We start from the raw sequence: 19955 nt of genomic DNA, 5'->3' as shown, positions 1-19955 counted from the left end.
TAAAAAGATCTTTCAGTTCATCATTTTCTTGTTCTTATCATTATTATCATTATCATTATTATTATTATTATAATCATTAGTAGTAGTAATAGTAGTGGTAGTAGTATTAGTATTATCATTATTATTATTATTATCGAGGCTTAGATAAAGGTTTGAATGAATAAATGTAAAGTAATATACATAATAAGAATATTATGTAATATAAGCATAGAAACTACATTTTTAAGATTTAGTCTAACTTCATGCTCGCAGAAAAGGCCATTTAAATCAGTGTGTTCTTCAGTGATGGAGGAGGGAGGGGCACGGAGGGGGCGTGTCGGAACCTGGCAACAGCGTCGTTACGTTTAAGCACGTGACGTATGACGTTTACAAAGATGGCAGCTCGCAGTGTTAGGTCGTGTGTTGTAAACATGGATGTTTTGTAAGAAGTGACAGTATGATAGTGTGTTAAGATTACATTTGTTTCATAATTTAAAAAAAAGATGGTGCTACGTGCCTGCGGGACGCTTTAGGCGGCTGGGTCAGACTACAACAACATTACAGTGAGAGACAGAAAGATGTTTGCAGCTACACTGCAGAGACTGTCCAGCCGAGGACAGAGGACGCTCAGTCTCTTCTCCAGCTCAGGACCTTCAAACTGGAGCAAAGTGGTGTCTGACGCGGAGAAGATAGTCGGCTATCCAACCTCGTTCATGAGCCTCCGCTGCCTGCTCAGCGACGAGCTCAGCAATGTGGCCATGCACGTCAGGAAGCTGGTCGGGACTCAGCACCCATTACTCAACACTGCCAGGTAACACACAACTTCCTGTCCTCCTAACCAGACCTCCTGTCACAGTCTGTCAAAGCTACACTGACCTGCATACACAGATAGTGAATATCATACATGCAAACTATTATTTAAATCATTCTGCACCTGTCAATCACTGTTTTCTTTCAATATTAAAGGGCAGGGTCACAGTTTTTCAAGTGTGGGTAATGAGGGGTTCAAATCCATATTTCTGCAAAAATCTATTTAACAGTATATGTGAAGCTTATATGATGCTTCAGCGGTCTGAGTTAGTCATATCAAGTAGATATCTGTCACATTTACAGTCTTTTTAGCGTTGAATTCCCTCTTTGTGTTTTTCCCCCATTGAGCTGTGGTGGAAGTTCAGTAAGAAAAAGAAGGACTTTGGCACTAAAAAGACTGGAAAGTTGTAACAGACCATTTACAGGAAAATCCAGCAGGCTGTCATCACAGAAAAAGAAAAAAAAGAGCACATGGGGAGAAGAGGAGCCGATTGAAATATGGTCCAACAATGTTATATAAAGTCAACTGGAAAAAAACTGTAACACATTCCAGGTATTTTCAGAGAGGATGAGAGAGAAAGGGAGAGCAATGCCAAGAAACTCTAGTATAAAAACAACATAGCGTCAATGAAAGGAATCTCATTTTTCTCCATTAATTCAAACGTGATAAAAGGCTACATGCCAACATCAAACACACACTTTTTTTACAAACTGTTCAGTGTCAAGTATAGGGAGGCGCAGCCCAGGTAGGTGATGACAGGAAGTAGGCATTATGTAAAGTTATCAAGTGTGCTTGCATAATTGCAGTGTGAAACTAAAATTAATCAGATACATAACAAAAGCATTGACCTTGGTGTGGACCTTTAGGTGAAAACACCCTAAGATTTCCAGGCCTGGAGGTAAATTAGTGCCACAAGATAAGATCAATTTAAAGAAACAGTACATACTACTTAAGATTCAAAGTTAATGAGTACTCTGTTCATCATTATAAGTCCTAGCTCTATTTTGTGCCTCCTATATAATCATCACTTTCACATTCAAGACTTGCACTGATTGTCATCAGGGAAAACAATAATTGTTAGCAATCAATAAAGTTATTTTTTCAGTCAATCAACAGCAGCTGCTATTAGAATACTATATACCATTACCATTACCAAACAAACTCTATATGTGTATGTCCTGCTGCTGTATCCTTGTAACATTAATCACATCATGTTGCTACCAAGGCTTTGATTCCATCACTTTCAACTGAACCGTTGAAGCACTTGACAGACTTTTCAGTTTGGATAGATGTAGTTACCTCAGTATGGAGTCGAGGGATTTGAAAGCATTTGGCGGCTTTACTTTAAAGTGGGTACCCAAAATATCACAATGCTAATAGTAAAGGAGTACTTAGGGTATATATGTGTTAAGATTGTTCCTTTCACATACCGATGCATCCCATGCTTAAAAACACTGATCGGATGTCAGAAAAAATAAACTACAACCTGATACATTGTGACCAGCCGTAAAGAGAGGAGGGAACACGTGCCATATCAGCTGTAGCCTCTTTAGTAAACAAAAAGCTTACAAACAGCAAGTGATAAGAAATGTATCACGGAGAAACAAGTTGTTTTTGGAAGCCATGAATCTCCCTCCAGACAGCAATAAAGTAAAACTGATAACATTGACAGGGAGACTTTGTAGTTTTCAGTGCTACTACTGCCAGCCTGTTGTCATTTGGGGAACATTTGTGGGCATTTTTGCACAGAACCTGGACTGTGTTGCACCAGCTGTTTGTTAATCCATCTGTAAATTTGTGTGTAAAGTACATATATATATATATATATATATATGTATATATATATATATGTATATGTATATATATATATATATATATATATATATATATATATATATATATATATATACACACACACACACACACACACACACACACACACACACACACACAGCATATACATACATACATAAAGACACATGTGGTTACCAAAGATATGTAGCTAATGAAGACATGACACTATACAGTTTAACAATAGACTTTATTGTATAAAATGACATCAGTGCAATAAAACAGTAAACTTAATTTAATAATAAATATAAATACATGTAATAAAATAATTTAATAATTATAAACAATAATAAAAATCATTATTATTATAAATAATTAATAGCTACGAATAAAACACACAGAACATAAAACATGTACATTTATATTAAACTTGAATTAAGAACTGTAAATCCTTTGTGAATTAAGGTATGAGTTTGTTTCATTTATATCTACATACTTGGAGGAATAAGTGTGCTTTATAACTGGTAGTATTCATGCAGTGTACAGTGAGAGGGAAATATCAGATTATGCTAAGCTAACCAACATTATTTGGTCATTTAATGTTATAAAGGTTTGTAATTTTTTACGGAATATTGTGTTTTCTTCTGTGAAATGTAAAGTGTGAGGTCAGATAGTCCTATGTTGAACCATATTCCATATTACCTCTTTTACTCTTCAATCTAAACGGGTCAGTTATTAGCAAGCTAACGTTAGCTTTGTGAGTTGGTTCATTCAGCAAGCTAACGCAGCAGTTCCACCTGGCAGTTGATGTAGTAGCCTAAATATTTAGTAACAACTCATCTCTTCATAAGAACTAGTTTGTACACTACAATTGGCTTTCATTTAGTGTTAGTGTAAATCTCCATTTAGCGAGCACTCACATTACTAGGCTAAGTTTGAACTTTCAAAGAGCTGGCGCAACCAATTTCTGTAAGTGCAACTTTAATATCTGTTTTAGAGGCAAAAACAAAGCTATGAATTGGTTCCTGCATGTATGAATATTAAATGTCAGAGAAAGGTTCCAAGATAGATTGACCAAAGATGCATAACAGGTTGTTCCAACCTTTGCTGCTGCTGAAATTATGTAAATACAACTCTTAATACTTTTACAACCCTTCCTCTTTTGGATTGTTAATCCTATGTTTTCTTTTAAATTGTAATAATTGCATTTAGAGCTGCAATGATGAGTCAACTAGTTGATTAATGGATTTGTACAGTTTTTAAGAAAAAAAAGTTTGATTCCAGATTCCATATTTGAGATGAGTATTTGTTGGTATCTTCCGTGTTTCTGTGATAGTAAACTGAATATCTTTGGGTTGTGAACCGTTAGTTAGGACAAACATGACAGATAGTGATCAACATCGTTAAACATCATTTTCTGAGTAATTGGTTAATCAGCAAAATAACTGTCAGATTAAAGGATTATGAAAATAATCATTAGTTGAGTCCTGATTGCATTAATAGGAACAGATCTATGATAATGAATAGGGTGATTCCTCATGCAGTCTAGGGCAAAAGTCAATACAGTTTACTGTGTCACAGTCACTTCTATTTGGACACAGATGGACTTGATCAGCTGATTGGATTTTCCTAAATAGTCTCATAAATATGTGTGTAGCCCTTCAAGATATGTATATGTCTACAAGATATGTTATGATTTCTGATGCAAATGCAGAGCCACTGTAGTGTCTTTATGAGGGCGGAGCCAGTACAGTCATACTTTCCAGTTATTATCTCATCACCTGTTTCATTGGAGTTGCCACAGCTTGTGTGTTATCACAAGAAATCAGGAACTTAGAGTACCAAGGAAAGAGAACGAGAAGAGAGAGTCCTCGAACTCAATCCCGCCATGCAGACGGGTTTGTTGGAAACTGTAGCCCAAGGGTGTAATAACCTATACACCTAAATCTGATATGACAATCCATTTGGGTGTTGTAGCAAGGGGGGTGGGGGGGGGCAGACCTCTTGACAGTCTGACTCCTCACTGTCAGCTTGGGTTGGCTGGTTCGTATTTCCCACTGTGTCTCCGCCTTAGAAGCGCGGCAGATAAAAATATCCACAATAGCAGACAGGCAGACCCTCGTGGAGTTGGGTTTCGGTTTTTCCTTTCCTTTCATTCTCAAAAACTGCAGCTCAGCTAACTTTGCCCCAAAGTCTGGAGTTACAGCGAGGGGAACTGCAGCCCAGGAGAAGAAACTTTACTTGCTTTAAGGACAGTCCTTGAGAGTTTGACTTAGACAAGAATTCCCTTAATGCTTTCTATTATTTTCTCACTTTTTTTCGTAAACAATCTCACGCTTTGTCTTTAATATTTTGATCAATATGGTGACTATTAAGATGATTTATCGGGGTGCCTATAGTGTGGACTTGAATGAATGTTCACTTAAAAAGCAATTGGGAAGATTTTAACACCAAGAGTACAGAAATGGAAGAAAGAGACTAAATTAGTGTTTTACATAATGACAAGAATGTTTTTTCTGAACAGTTTTCTGAGGAGACAAAAGCAATTGCAACACTAATCTATGTCAAGATATGACAAAAGTAACTGTGTCGATGTGTGGCCTTGACATATCTCCTGTAAACATTGTGTCTTCTTGTTTCAGTATCAACTTTTTTATGTAAAACCCCTGAAAAAAAAGTTTCTCTCTGTAGCATTATATATTTATTTATGGATGAAATGGGCAGTAATCATTGTTAAAGTATCATGACTGTGTTTTAGGTTTGATCAGAGTTGATTGACAGTTGCCTGGCAACAAAGGCAAACAATCATCCAACTGTGAAGACATGACAAAAATAACAATTATTGAATTAAATGAATATAAGAAAAAATACATTAATACGGTGGTACAGAGACTTCATGTGATGTTTGAACATTTGAACATTATTTCCATGCTTTTGAACTCCTCCTTTGTAATTTTATCATTTCAAACAATAAAACTTTATTGGGGAGATTTTGAAAATACTGATTTATGTAAGAGAAATTGTGTGAAGCAATATATTCAAATGAATCATATTGTTTGAGAAGGAAGTATTATAATTGAAGTAAGCAGCTATGTCTTTATTCCCAATAATATTCTTAAATCTTTCCAAAACTTCAGTCAGTAAATCTGGCAATCATGCTATCAAAGAGATATATCTTAAGATTTTTTTAATTTATTACAATAGAAATGGAGTAAACCATACATTTTTTCATACAATACCTTCAATGTTGGCATCCCTATAGACCACACCAGCACATATGGGTATTGTCACAAAACACCATGGCTCCGCCCCTTTTTGGAGGATAGAAAACCTCAGAATTTTGACAAGTTTTTATGCATGTACGTCATGTTTAACAGGTGCTTGTTTTATAGACATGTCCTGTAATTATTTTTGCTATCTTGCCTAAACCTGAGCATTCATGATACTTTAATAAATTAAGGTTGATTGGTCAGCTGTCATGCTTTCGGCCTGCCTCAAACCAAGTGGATCAATGACCCGACAAAGTGGTAATCACTCATATTACTGTTCAAGTTTAGTACTAAGTCTTAACTGGACTAGTTATGTTACTTTGTAAGTAATAAAAGAGTGACTTTTTCAGCTATTAAGTGTGTCCCACACAGGGTCCCATAGCTTCCCCTCCTTATCTTGTCTCAGAATAGCTTGAAGCCATAAAGCGTTTCTTTTAGGATCCCTTTCTTTCCCAGGACGGATTAGGAACTGAAGATCTGGATTTGTGTGTTCATTTGTTTTTTCACATGCTACACAACAGATTTTTTTTTAGCATTTTCCTGTTTCTCCCATCATGTGAAGGCGTCATTATTTCCCTCAAAAAGGGGCACGACCTTGGCACTTGATGACACTTTGCTCTGCTCTATAGAAAACTCCTTTTTATGTAACCTTTAATTAACACTTAGCATCTGACTGCACTTAATTATTAAAACAGGTATTTATTTATTATTTGGCAGGACAAATTCTTTTTAATTTTCACTGATTGGTGCACGGAAGTACGAATAATCGCATTTCTTAAACTGAGCCAAGCCCACTTCAAACTAGTGAGAAGAGAATGAAGAAAAATGCTAAAAATCTTTCAAGTGAATGAACCAAAACTTTTTCAGAGTCATGTGTTCGTTTAGGATCCCATTGCTCATAAAGAAGAAGAAGCTGATGAGAAAATAGGTTTTCAGGTCTTTTAAAACCAACTTTTATCAGGATTCAGGAGAGAAAGCACATCATGAGGAGAGAGCTACATGCTTTTGTGGAAATCTGAGAATCAAGTCCTGTAAACTGAACTGAACTGTTGGTCGATATTCTAAACGTATCATGATTCTAATCTATAAAGATATCTGCCCTGCATATGGGAGGCAGATGTATTGCATAAATTCAGTCGTTAAGAAACGGCATATTGCTCACATTCCTTCATTCATTACTTAGGATTTAAAAAAAAAAAGCAGACAGAGGATCAATATGAAACCACACATGTGAGGTCATACATTTGCATGCATTAATTCAAGCCCCTGTGCACTGCAGCTAAAGTTTTGCCGAGCAGAAGGCGTGGTGACCTGTTCGCAACCCTTTTAAAATGACAGCAACCCATTCCTCTCTCTCTCTCTCTCTCTCTCTCTCTCTCTCTCTCTCTCTCTCTCTCTCTCTCTCTCTCTCTCTCTCTCTCTCTCTCTCGCTCTCTGTCTCTCTCTCTGCTCTGCTCCCTCTGTATCCCAACTATCTCTCTTTTTCCACATCATCCTCACCCCACCCCTTTGCAGGAGGGCGGTTGTGATTGATTGATGTATGCTGGTGTGGATAGTGACATAAATATTAATCATCTGCCACCCTCAGGCCACTGGCTCACCCGGACTCCCCAAGAGGAGAGCAGCTTCATAATTTTCTCTCTCTAGCCGTTTCTACTCAGCGGGCCATGCTGCTGCGTTCATCAGAGCATCAGGCTAGTCCCTATCTTCCAACTGAGTAAAGATTTACAGTGACCATAAATAAATCTCATCACCTGTGATGAAAGACAGACCTACATAATGTCAACTGTATCATATATTTTTGGTGAGGTGTTTTGTGTGATAGGTTTGAAGGGTTTTTTTTTGGGAGGGAACAAAGCTTCAGGGCATGTGGGGCTTTTTTTTCTCCCATTACCACGACACTGCAAATCACTCATGTATTCCTTCTGTCGTCTTTTCTCGCATTCTCATTTCTGTCTGGCCTCTATTCCCTCCATCTCTCTCCATCCCCTCCCTCTCTTCATGCTCTATCTCTCACATCCACTCTCTGTCTCGGGTTTGGGAGGTGGGGGGGGGGGAGGGCTGAGGCCGGTGTCTGGGCATCGAGCGGAGGGGGCGTTGCCGCTTGTCTGCCTCGGAGCCCCTAACGAGAGCGTGATTCATGGCACAAGGGGCTCCCATAGGGACAGGATTAGAGGTGCTCTGTCTAACCGCTCCCCAGACAGAGTAAAAAGATATTTAATCTGCCCACCGCGCTGCAGCTACCACTGGGCTCTGTGGGTGTGTGTGCGTTTCTGGGAATGTGTCAGAAGGTTGTTGGCCAGTGGACGGGAGTACACCCCCCCCCCCAACAACCACCCACCCTGCTATCCACCCCCCACTACCCATCCGCCCCCACACAAAGGAAAAAATACAGTCCTGCAGCAAAATTGATCAATTATAACTCTTTTATTTTCCATCTTTCATGATAAATTCTTACTTCGACAATTTAACTATTTCTTTTACATTTATATCCAGATGTTGATTTGAAACTGGTATAAAATACACACCTTGTGTGTGTGTGTGTGTGTGTGTGTGAGGTATTTTTGTAGCATTTACGTAAAGCTTTAATCTATTGGCCAATACCTCTTTATCAGTGGTATATGGACATATATGTCAGCTGATTAAAAAAAAAAAGTATTGCAGTACAATTTGACATTTAGAAATGCTTTGTCCACCACTGAATTGTAAAATGTCCTGCTATGTACATACCGTATATTTGGCACAATTCTTTAAAGAAGAAATGTAAGGGCTTGTAATCAAAAACATTTGTTTACAGTATGTGTTTAATGTAAAAAATCAATAAATAAATGGTGGTCAATGTTTTGTCATCAGAAAGATACATAAATATCAGCCTTAAAGATCCAACTATACCCACAGCCATGTTTTGCCTTTTACCCTGTGTTTATAATGTTTTAGTTTGCTTTTTTCCTTTAGATATTCATTTCACACACAAGCATAGAAGAGTGATACAAAAGGGGTGCAAACACTACATGAAATTTGTTAAAATTCGTAAGATTCGCAGATAACAAACACATAGCATCAGCAGGTTGGATTTCTGCTTTATATCTTTGCGGTACAAGTAAGCGTTCTTACAACATAATCTCCATTCCTCTACTATGACAGCAATTAGTCAGTTAATCCATTAGTTGATTGACAGGAAATAATCAACAGTTTTAAAACTGAATAATAATTTAATACATTAGTAAAGCAAAAATGCCACTTGAGGATCTAGGAAATTGTGATGGCCATTTAATAATAAAAAAAAAAAAAAAAAGTCTTACATTTCACCAATTGAATTATAAGTTACTTAATTGTTATATCCACATTACTGATGAGTATTTATCACGAATCTAAAGCACCAATGATCATCCTTACAATAATGTCGATATCAATGTATTCAACCATTTGATTGTATCCATATCACCCAGCCTTTGTGAAGACTATACAGTTGAATAAAGTAAAATCTTTTGATGAATTTCTAATACATTTTGTATGTCCTGTAATGTTTCCCTACAGAGGCTTTGTCTACGACAGCAAGAACAACCTTCAGATGAGGGGACTGGTCGTCCTACTCATGTCGAAAGCCGCTGGGCCGAGCCACACAGCCTCAGATCTCCTGGCCCAGGACATGGTCAGCGGGATCTACCCCAAGTAAATCAATCAATCTGAAGTTACTGACATGGGATTGGGGGTTCAGGCCAACATCTATCTGCATTGATCTACACTAGCTTGAGTCACAGGAAGGCAAATGAACTAAAGATTTACTCATTATCAGTTAGATAAAGCTTAAGTCTAAATATCTAAAATGATAAGCTATTCATCTGGCTTTTGTTTTGGTGTGTTGATGTCACACTTCTTGAACACCTCAGTCTGTTTGACTTTACGACTCAAGAAGGGTGCAAGTATCAACATCTGCAGCCCTCCCATGCCGGTGATTCCCTATAGCATGACTAAGTAGGAAAAATGTAATTTGTTGCTATTACTCTTGTGGTTGCTAGGGAGCTAATTGGCAAATCATTATATAAAAGACATTATGCCCTTGAGGGTTTACTTGAATGCTCAATGGTGTCTTCCAATCTTAATCACAGTTAAAGTGTCGTATTGGGAGAATCATACCACAGGTAGTTTTCACCAAGCAACTTCATCAGTCAGATGCATTAAAACCATGCCAGTTATTCAAATCCACAGTTTAAAAAAAACCAAAAAAAGCCATCTGTTACCAGAGCATCGCTGACAATCTGTCTACCTTCCACATATTTCTATCCTCTTCTACATATTATTTGGAAGAAAAGTGATGTGGGCAGTAAACATGCAAAACATTGTATTTCAGAGGCTTAAATGCACATGGCAAGCAGACCATGAAAGGCGATTCCTTTTGTCCGCGTGGCATGGTTGCTGAAGAATAAATAGGGAAATAAAATCCTTGTGTCAGGTAATTCTATCTTGTCCTCTGTGGTTATAGTCTGTATCAGTTCCTGTAAATGAAGCACTGCATCATCTTGTGAATGTGATGGAATGTGGGGGGGGGGATTTTTTATTTTATTTGGTTTTATTTAGATTGCAGCTAATTCAAAAAGTTGTTTCAGTAGCTCCTTTCATGGCTTCCCCTGCAGCCATTTCTGTGGATTTAACCTGCCAGAAAGTTAGGTAATGTACAATGTATTAGACTGGAACATGTACTTATGGCCAAAAAAACTTGACTGTCAGATATGTGGCAAAATTACCATAGGACACAAAGGTACTTTTATTGGGGCTTTATAAATATGGTATATATATGAATGTTTGTATTTGTCCTTGTGCGTCATAATTGTATTTATAGTGTTGTGTTACAGACGGCACATTGGAAAAGACAATCTCAATGCAAACAACTTCTGGACGTTTTGTGGTTCTAACTGTATACTTTCAGCCATGGTAGTGACTCTAGGGATAGCAATGTTTGTCAGTCGACTGGTCAACCACGTTGGTTCAGACTGAAATATCTCAACAACTATTTGATCGATTGCTATAAAATTTGCACGGACATTTATGATCCCCGGAAAATGAATCCTAATGACTTGGGTAAAGCTCTTACTTTTCATCCAACATCAACAACAGGCCAAAGTAAATATCTCAAAACCTGTAAGATGGATTGGGATAAAATTTGATACATTTCCCAGAGGATGAATGCTGATGACTTTGGTGATTTTTATCCTCTAGCAGCACGATGAGGGTGACAGTTTTGGTTTTCACTTAAATATATCAACAACCTTTGAATGTATTGTCATGAAATTTAATGCCGATATCCATACTTCCCAGAGGATGAGCCCTAATAACTTTGGTGGCCCTCTGACTTTTCATGCAGTGCTGTGATGAAGCCATTTTTTAGTTTATGCACAAATACCTGCATAACTAAGCAATTTCCTTTAGCCTCAGCTATACTTTGAGTTGATGGCTAATTAGCAGATGTTCACATGTTAAACTGACATACTGAATGTAATGATGATTGATAACTGAACCATAAAAACAGCCTGCGGGTAAAGTGAGGATAAAGTTGAAATATATAAGGATTCACTATTAAAAGCCAATAACTGTGTTTTGAGATTGAAATATCTCATTTAACAGTAGAAGTGACCTGAAGAGGTTTTTGTGGGCAGCAAAGCCATTATTTGCAGTTACTTGTGTGTCATTATTTTGTATTTTGACACCACCCTCTGCCAAATTTACTTCATCACAACCGCTAAAGAGATCCGAAAACACATTCTCTATCCCAGTTATCTTTCCAACAGAGCTCCTTTCAATGAGTATTACAGCCACACAAAGCAGGTAGCGTGGATGTAGACTTTTTATATTATAAATGGTAGAAATGACTTCCTGAAATCTCTGGAATAGATGTTAAACTACACCATTTGTTGATTTTATTTTCACATATTTAAATGCAAAGTGCTAAATGTGGTATCAATTTGCCTCTGTTCAAACGGTTCAGGTAGCACCCTCAGGTCTGTTCTGGCTTTCTTAACGCACACGCACGTCAGCTACCAGCATGCAGCTCAGAACTGGCTGTGGGTGTGTGCCAAGTGGTTTCCAGAAGTGACTGCTGTGTTTGGCGTGGTTGTGCACTGCGTGTCTGAAAGGCTTCTTTCTTACTGTGAGCTGGCACAAGGCACATGTGTGTAGTGGAGTGGTGTCTGCGCAGAAACATCCTAATATTAGAACTAATTGGAATAAAGCAGGCGTCATGGAAGCGCTCGAGTCCGCTCGCGTTCGACCCCGTGAGGCCGAGCCGTCGCTACAGGACGAGTTATTACACACTCACCTCATGTCATGACCTGGCGCTAACATCCCTGTGTGACACCGGATCACTGAATCCAACATGCATTCCCTCACTCGTGTGTGTGATGGATAGTCCAAACCCAAAAACACACACACACACACACACACACACACACACACACACACACACACACACACACACACACACACACACACACACACACACACACACACACAGCATGACTTGATCACCTCATTTGCACTATCTTGCTCCGTCTCTCTCTCCCACCCACAGTACTCCCCCCACCTCTCCTGGGCTCATTAGCACCTCTGCTGATGGCAAGATGGAAGGATGGAGGGAGTCGGGGTGGGGCGGGTTTGGGGGGTGATTGAAACCTCCGGGGGATGGTCTCCTCCCTCCTGACAGGCAGCATTTGTAAAACATTTCCCACTCTGCTGCCTGACACTTATGATTCACCAAAGCACCACAATGATAGATAGATGGATAGATAGATAGATGGATAGATGGATAGATAGATAGATAGATGGATAGATAGATGGATAGATAGATGGATAGATAGATGGATAGATGGATAGATGGATAGATGGATGGATAGATAGATGTATAGATAGATGGATAGATAGATAGATGGATAGATAGATAGACAGACGGACAGACCCTCGCAGATAGTCCAACTTGTACCCAACACACCTCTTAATTTCTTGTGAAAAATGAACACATCGCGCTGGCCGTCTGATGGACAGGCCACCTCTTTAAATCACACACAGGGACGCACTTAGATCTGCAAGGCTGTATTTGATGGCGAGGCAGACTGCGGAGGGAGGAAAATGGAACAGAACAGTCAGGACAAGGGGCGTGGTGAGGGGCGTTACACCTCAGCAAGATGGCATCGGTTGCTATGCAACTGGGCACCAAAGCTATTTATACACCAGCCCCCTTGTCCCCCTTTTTTCCTCCCCAAGCTCCACTGCTACTGATCAGGACTGCTAGATTGGAGGCACAGCTTTGGGATATATATGCAGCAGGGTTCCACCGATATGGATTTTCGGAGGCTGAAACTTTGTACCTTTGCTCATTACTTTAAATTCACAAATTCAAAGTGTTTCCAAGGGTTGTGTGTTTCCTCATAGTTCATTCCTGTCAGGGTGGAAATCCCTCTTACAGGTCCATCATGGCCATCATGAGACACTACAAGTGCCTGCTGAAAGCAAAACTAATTGAAATGTGATCTGTCCATTGACCCTCCAAAACAGAGATTGTATTACGATGATATAGATGGTGAGACTATATCAATTTGTCCATTATCAGGCATTCCATACCATTTAAGTCATGGATATACTTTTAATATACTTGGCTGTGTTAGGTCATTGTGTATAATGTTGCAGATTAATCAGCAGAACTACTTTATGCTTCTTTGAATTAGAACTGAAACTATTTATAATTAATAAATGAATAGAAAATTAATCAACTATGACTATGTTGATAATCCATTAATAATTGTTCATATCACATTACTGAGTTCTAGCCTCTCAGTAGTGAGAATGTTCTGCTTTTCTTTGTCTTATATGAAAATAAATAAATAATATTTGTGTTTTTTGGACTGTTGGTCAGACTAATAAGCAGTTTGTGCTATAGAAAAATTGTGATGGCCATTTCCCCTGTTTTCTGACATTTTAGAGGAACAATGAATCAATTCATTGAGAAAATTACCCTTCAGATTAATTGATACTGAAAATAATTGTTAGTTGCAGCCCTTCTCTAAGTATTGGATTCCTGCATCGAATGTGATGAACTACTTTGATTCACTAATGACCATTTTCCTATCACAATATATATTGATAGGGCAGCATAGAATGACACGTATTCATAGTCAAAAGTGTTTCAAATCTGGAGCGCCGTGGTAGACGAATGGTTACTGTGCATGCCACATAATGGTAGTGTCCCTGGTTCGATTCCGGCAAGAGACCTTTGCTTCAAGTCATTCCCCCCTCTCTCTCTCCCTGTTTCCTGTCGGCCTCCATGCCATCAAAAAACAAATCTTTAAAAAAGAAAAAAAAACCTGTTTCAAATCCAAGTATTTCTCTGTAACATTAAATATTTATCACTAAATAACCAAAAATCAATGTCTTGAGGTATTATTTTGTATGCTTTTACTGCTCAAAAACATCATAGAACAACTGTCCAACTCTGGTACAAATATTGCTCAATTCTGATTGGTGCACGGGACATATGTGACATCACTGTTTTCCAGCAGTGCCCTTCCCAGCTCAAACTAAGACCTTGGTAGATGTTTTCATGTTGGACCCCATCACTCATACTAAGAGGCTGATTGAGAAAATAGGTTTTCAGGGTCTTTAAGGTCACTCTCAGAGATAATACATTGGTGTCACCGTATTCAGTGTATAAAAGCAGCTACATCTGTGAGTCTAAACATGCGTGTGTGCATTGAAAGGGCCGCTGTCAATACATTATTAATATGCTGAGTGAGATATGCTGTTCTTTTATTAGATATAACATAGTAGCTGTTAGAGAAATGCTCAGGTTAGATTAATCAGACTTGTATTAACACTTTTTTGCACCTTAATGTCACAGTCGCATCTTCATGTGAAGCCAAAAGCATGACGAGATGACAGGTTTACCACAGATTCTCCTTTTTATTGTTGTTTTTTGGCTAACGGAACAAACAATCCCCATTCAGCTGACTTTTGGAACTCGGATCAAATTATAAAACATTATTCATTTCTACGACTCCAAAGTGAGTCTCAGCTCTTTGTCTTGTTCCTCTTGTTGTAACAATGATCTCTCCTCTTGAGACCCGTCGAGCGTGGCCATCACACCGAGGCACCTTGACTGTCAATCTGTTAATTTCCTCTTATTTAAACCCTGAACTTATTAACTCTCATTCGGGCGACTGTGTTGTTGCTCTGCGTCACCGAGCAGAGAAACCAACCAGACAATGGGTGTGATTGAGAGGCGAAATAGATGACATTATTGAATTTTAATCACATCTTTTTCGACACCAACGTTGAACACGGCAATTACCTGGCTACAAGACGTCTGTGTGTGTGTGTGTGTGTTGTGAGGGCCTTGAGCGCAGAGCAGATGACTGGCTCATCAGGTTCTCACAGTGACTGAAAGAAGGTCGTAAGTGGCTATCAGCGCACCCAACCCTGTCTGGATGGATCCCTCCTGTCGCAGCGTGGCGAGCTCCTTCCATATGGAGAGGGGCCTAATTATCCCCCACCAATGACTGAATCAACATTTGATTATATCCTCCCTAAGGCTGCGCTGAAAGGCTCTATTCAAAGGCCACTTTTATGTCTTTTCTCTCATAATCAAGAATGGCTGGTGTTTGCTAATGATAAGTTTAATTTCTTTTTTTTAACACAACCCCTGACACGCGGCGAGGCGAGATATCAGATACATCTGCTGGTTTATTCCCTCGAGTACGCGGATTTTGACTCGGAAGATTTTTAAACCAAATTTTTTGGTTATAGAGGAATCTCTTGTGTTTTGTTAAAAAAATAGTTGTTTTGTCAGTAAATATTTCAGATCGTCTTTGAATGAACCGCTGTGATCCCAACAGTCTTCATTTGGAGCATGGTTGTAAAGTCAGAATGAATAACAAGACTCCAGCGCCTGAATATTGCAGTTTTATTGATTAAATACATGTTTTCCCTTTTGCTGAGATAGATGAAATAAAGCCCCTACACATTCTTTGTTTTGACTGATTCTTTTGTGTTAAGAACACCTGTACGTGACGCTCTGAATAAGTTTCCAGACTCAATATGCCACTGTGTTTCTCAAGCATGAAGACAATAAAAAGCTCTCTAATTGTGAAGCCTCTGGAACGCCAGCCTTACAAGCTGTTGATTAATAAAAAGCTGTGATCTTTTTAATTGATCCCTATTATGTTTTTCCATCTCCTGTTTCGTAGCCAGCGGAATCTGGCAGAAATCACAGAGTTGATCCACACGGCGTTCCTGGTGCATCGCGGGATCGTCGATCTGAAAGAGTGGACGGTTTCAGACGGCCCGCTGAAGGATATGCAGTTTGGGAATAAGATGGCTGTCCTCAGTGGGGACTTCCTGCTAGCCAATGCTTGTACCGGACTGGCCCAGTTGGATAACACTAAGGTACCTTGTCTGTCTGTCAGAAACAAACTGTACCCCTGAGAAATATCTGACCTGACATCAGTGGTATTAATGAGAATCACTGCTGCCTTAATAGGCGCTCCCAGCGGCCCTTGCAGCTCCACATATCAGTGTCAGTCTTCATCACTACGTCTTTTTTCTCTCGCTCGCATCACATCCAAACTCTGACATCTCCCAGTTGCAATCATTATATCTAGCAGGATTTCAACTGATCATCAAATGTATGTAATATTAGTGATTTTAGACATATTCTACTTCTTTTATCCAGAGCGGAATACCTGCAGTTCAGCCTACTGCTCCCTTTAGTAAAACAACATTAAAATTGTAATCTGTAATATCCTCATGTTTTTTAATTTGATCTGAATCGCTGTAGCATGTAGCAGTGTATCGCTGACTTAGCCTTATATTTTACCCAAAGATATTGGAGTGTTTTTTGTTCTTCTCATCTAACTCTCAGCATGAAGGTCAGTAAGTCAACTTCTCAAAATGTGGAATTAATTCTTCTAACAAGGTTAGCCTGGTTCAAGAGTATTGAGTCACCACCCAGAGAAATCAGAGCTTAGTAGACAAGATTGAGAATGCAGGACTTCGTTTTCTTAAATAGATACATTCATTGAAAACAGCAACAGGAAAATTGTGACATAGTGTGGATGGCATTGACACAGGCTTACAGAAATAACTCTGATATCAACATATTTCTTTGATTTAGAGCTGCAACGATTAGTCGATTAATTCACTAGGCAATCAATAGAAATGTAATTGCCAATGACTTCGATAATCAATTAACTGTCTTGAGTCATTTTTTAGAAAAAATGGCAAAATTATCTGTTTCTTACTTCTTAAATTTGAATATTTATTTTTTTTATAATTCTGATTGGTTAAGGCAGAATAAAACAACATAACCTCTGCCCCCCTACCAATCGGGAGTCAGCGAACATGAACACAATGTCCATGAATGAAGTGAAACAAAATGGTAATTCAGTGTGATTATCAGGCTATAACAAGGTGAAAGATAACATATATACAACACAAAATGATGAGTATTATTCTGACTTAAAAAAAAACAAACTTTGCTATATTTTTGGGAAATACTGCAGTTCTACCTCTTGAAACCTCTAAGAAGAATTAAATGAAATGGTTTGAGAGGAGAAAATCTGTCTTTTGTTGAACCAGACTCAGAAAACCTTTGACGAGGGGTCCCACGAAGACGCTGTTCTGCTAAGATCACAAGGCAGGAAGATTAGGAATCAAAGGTGTAGCCTAAGCTCTGAAGGCTTTTCTTAAGATGTCATGGTGTGGTGGAGCTCTGTTCAGCCATGATGAATATGACTGCTAATACCAAGTACCTGGTGTCTCTTAAAACAACATCACTTGTCCTTTCTCACAGCACACATCTCAGAATCTTCCCTCAGTCAGTTAGATAAAAGCTCAGGTATTTGATGACCTACGGCTTGTTTTGTATGTTGGAGAATGTGGTCAGGAGACTCCATTGATTCGTACACCACGGGAATCCCTCTTATTGAGTTTTCAGTTTTGGACGTATGTGTGGAGGTGGTCTCGTAAGTGCACCACATATCATATCTGCTACGTCGCCTGGTAACCCCTCGCTGACAGAATCTGTCACCACACCGCTCCGTCAGAATGCGGTCGCTTGAGTGGATCAAAATAACCGTCTCCCCTCCCCGTGTGCCATCAGCCAGACCAGCCCTTATCACCTTCCTTGCCGTTTCGTATTCAGCGCACACAGTCTGGGTTTATGTCTGTTGTACGGCAGCCAAACGAAACCCGACCAAAAAATATGACAGAAGTCGTATCCATGGAGCTTCTTCTGTAGGAAACATTTCAGAGGTTCTAAGAAATCAGCATTCCCTTTATGAATGAAACATAATTTTAAAGGTGTGGCTTTTCCTTTGCTGTGCTAATTGGCTTTCATTAGGATTTGTCACTGCATCAGGATGATGAGAGATAATTGTCACACTGTGGCCAAGCTACAAATTACTGTAATGGAACTCATACTTTTGTTTCTCTGGAAGATGGGGGAAAAAAACACACTTAGAATGAAATGAAGGCAGATCTGCTGATGACTTGAGCTAATGATGATTTAATTTCATTAACTGTACAATCACGCCAAGCAACTTTGCATTGGTTTAATCAAGTTTTGGAGCATCTTTTCCTTCAGTTTGGCTCATTTTCAAGATGAGAACAATGCCTCGAACAAATGATTGCACAGCGGCTTTTTTTTTTTCTTGTTCTCCTAACAAACCTGCGATGCTGTTCATTAGGAGCATGAAAGTAATCTGAAGCAACCACAGGAAACGGCCCCCAAAGTGGAAGTTTTTAAAGGTAATAAGGACACATGATAGCCAGCAGTTACTCATGTTCGAAAAGGTTAGCAAAACAAAATGAACCCAGGGCAAACCACAGAATGCACTTATGCTCATATTCAGCTGTTTTTCATGTGTGTTCCAGTGGTATGAACACAAGGGAAATTATATTATGGCGAGCAGCACTGATGAGTCCATCATGCTTAGATAAAGTTACAAGAATGGGATTGGTTTTGATCAAAGTTTCGACCTGGCTGGATTTTAGGTTTAGCGAAATCCTGTTTTCTTAACCTCCCATTTGCGAGTTTGTGCTTTTAGTCATAAACCATCCTTATTAATTTAACCCGAACAAAGCATACAGCAGTTAAATTGTATATATTGTTGAAGATAAAAGAGAACTAACCGTTTAAGTCACATTTGATTCTAAAAAACATCAAAATCTTGAGAAATCTCGTTATTATGCTACATTAAAACCCACTTTCATTCTTGAATTTGGAGACAGCAGTTGACAAAACAATCTCAACTCAAGGTCCACTTACTTGTTCTTGAGCTATCTACCATCTACCGCCTTCATCAGCTGACAGAACCGTCAACTGCTTTTCAGTTTTTAAGCCAGCATAGATTTGTCATTGCAAACTACAGTTCCATGACAACTGAGAAAGCAACATCTGCTGATAAAGATGATATGATATGGACAAGTAAGTAGATGTTGAGTTGATACTTTTTGTTTAAGAGTTTATCTCCAGAATAGTGTGGATGTAGCTTCCTGGTTTAACTACTGATAAAAACAAAGGAATTCACTTTAAACCATGCAGATCCATTGCCGTCCAACATCACTGCCACATAATACAACAACAAACTGAATTTCGCAGACTATGTTGATGCCATATGCAAGAAAGCCAGTCAGATTATTTCTCATTAGAAAATTAAGGGGTTTCGAAGTAGGTCAAAATGCTCTGGAAGAAGTGTAAATCAGCTTGATGGAGGGCAAACGAGTGTGGCGCACAAAAATATGTTGATTAGGGGGAAAATTGTAGGTCACCAACAAAAAAAATCACTGGATATGCTCTGTATAATATATCCCCTCCACTCTGAACTTGAGTGAATAACTTCTGGACAACACCACTAAACACTTCTGGTGAACAAAATGATATATACGTGATACTTTTTATCAAATGCAGTCAATATAACGGACAGACAGCGCCAACTTTATCCTCATGCCAGGAAATTTCATTATATTAACTTTTGCACACAGGATTTGGGTTGCATTCTCTATTTTTACTGTGTCATATTACTGTTCATATGGTGTTTTCTTCCTTTTCTTTAAAACATTTT

The 19955-nt window shown here is 38.8% G+C and overlaps 1 protein-coding gene across 1 annotated transcript in view; it reads left to right on the top strand.

The window, feature by feature from the left end:
* Positions 1-376: 376 nt before the first annotated feature.
* Positions 377-19955, top strand: part of pdss2 (prenyl (decaprenyl) diphosphate synthase, subunit 2) — a 34087-nt gene continuing 14508 nt past the window's right edge. Inside the window, exons 1-3 of the mRNA XM_062440329.1 lie at positions 377-790; positions 9388-9522; positions 16080-16278. Coding sequence (XP_062296313.1) covers positions 558-790; positions 9388-9522; positions 16080-16278 — 567 coding nt within the window. The 5' untranslated portion in view covers positions 377-557. The remainder of the gene's footprint in view (positions 791-9387; positions 9523-16079; positions 16279-19955) is intronic.

The sequence above is a fragment of the Scomber scombrus genome, chromosome 19, assembly GCF_963691925.1.
Source record: "Scomber scombrus chromosome 19, fScoSco1.1, whole genome shotgun sequence".
Classification (NCBI taxonomy): Eukaryota; Metazoa; Chordata; class Actinopteri; order Scombriformes; family Scombridae; genus Scomber; species Scomber scombrus.
Note: the sequence above shows the minus strand (reverse complement) of the source record. Positions and strands in the feature narration are given on the sequence as shown.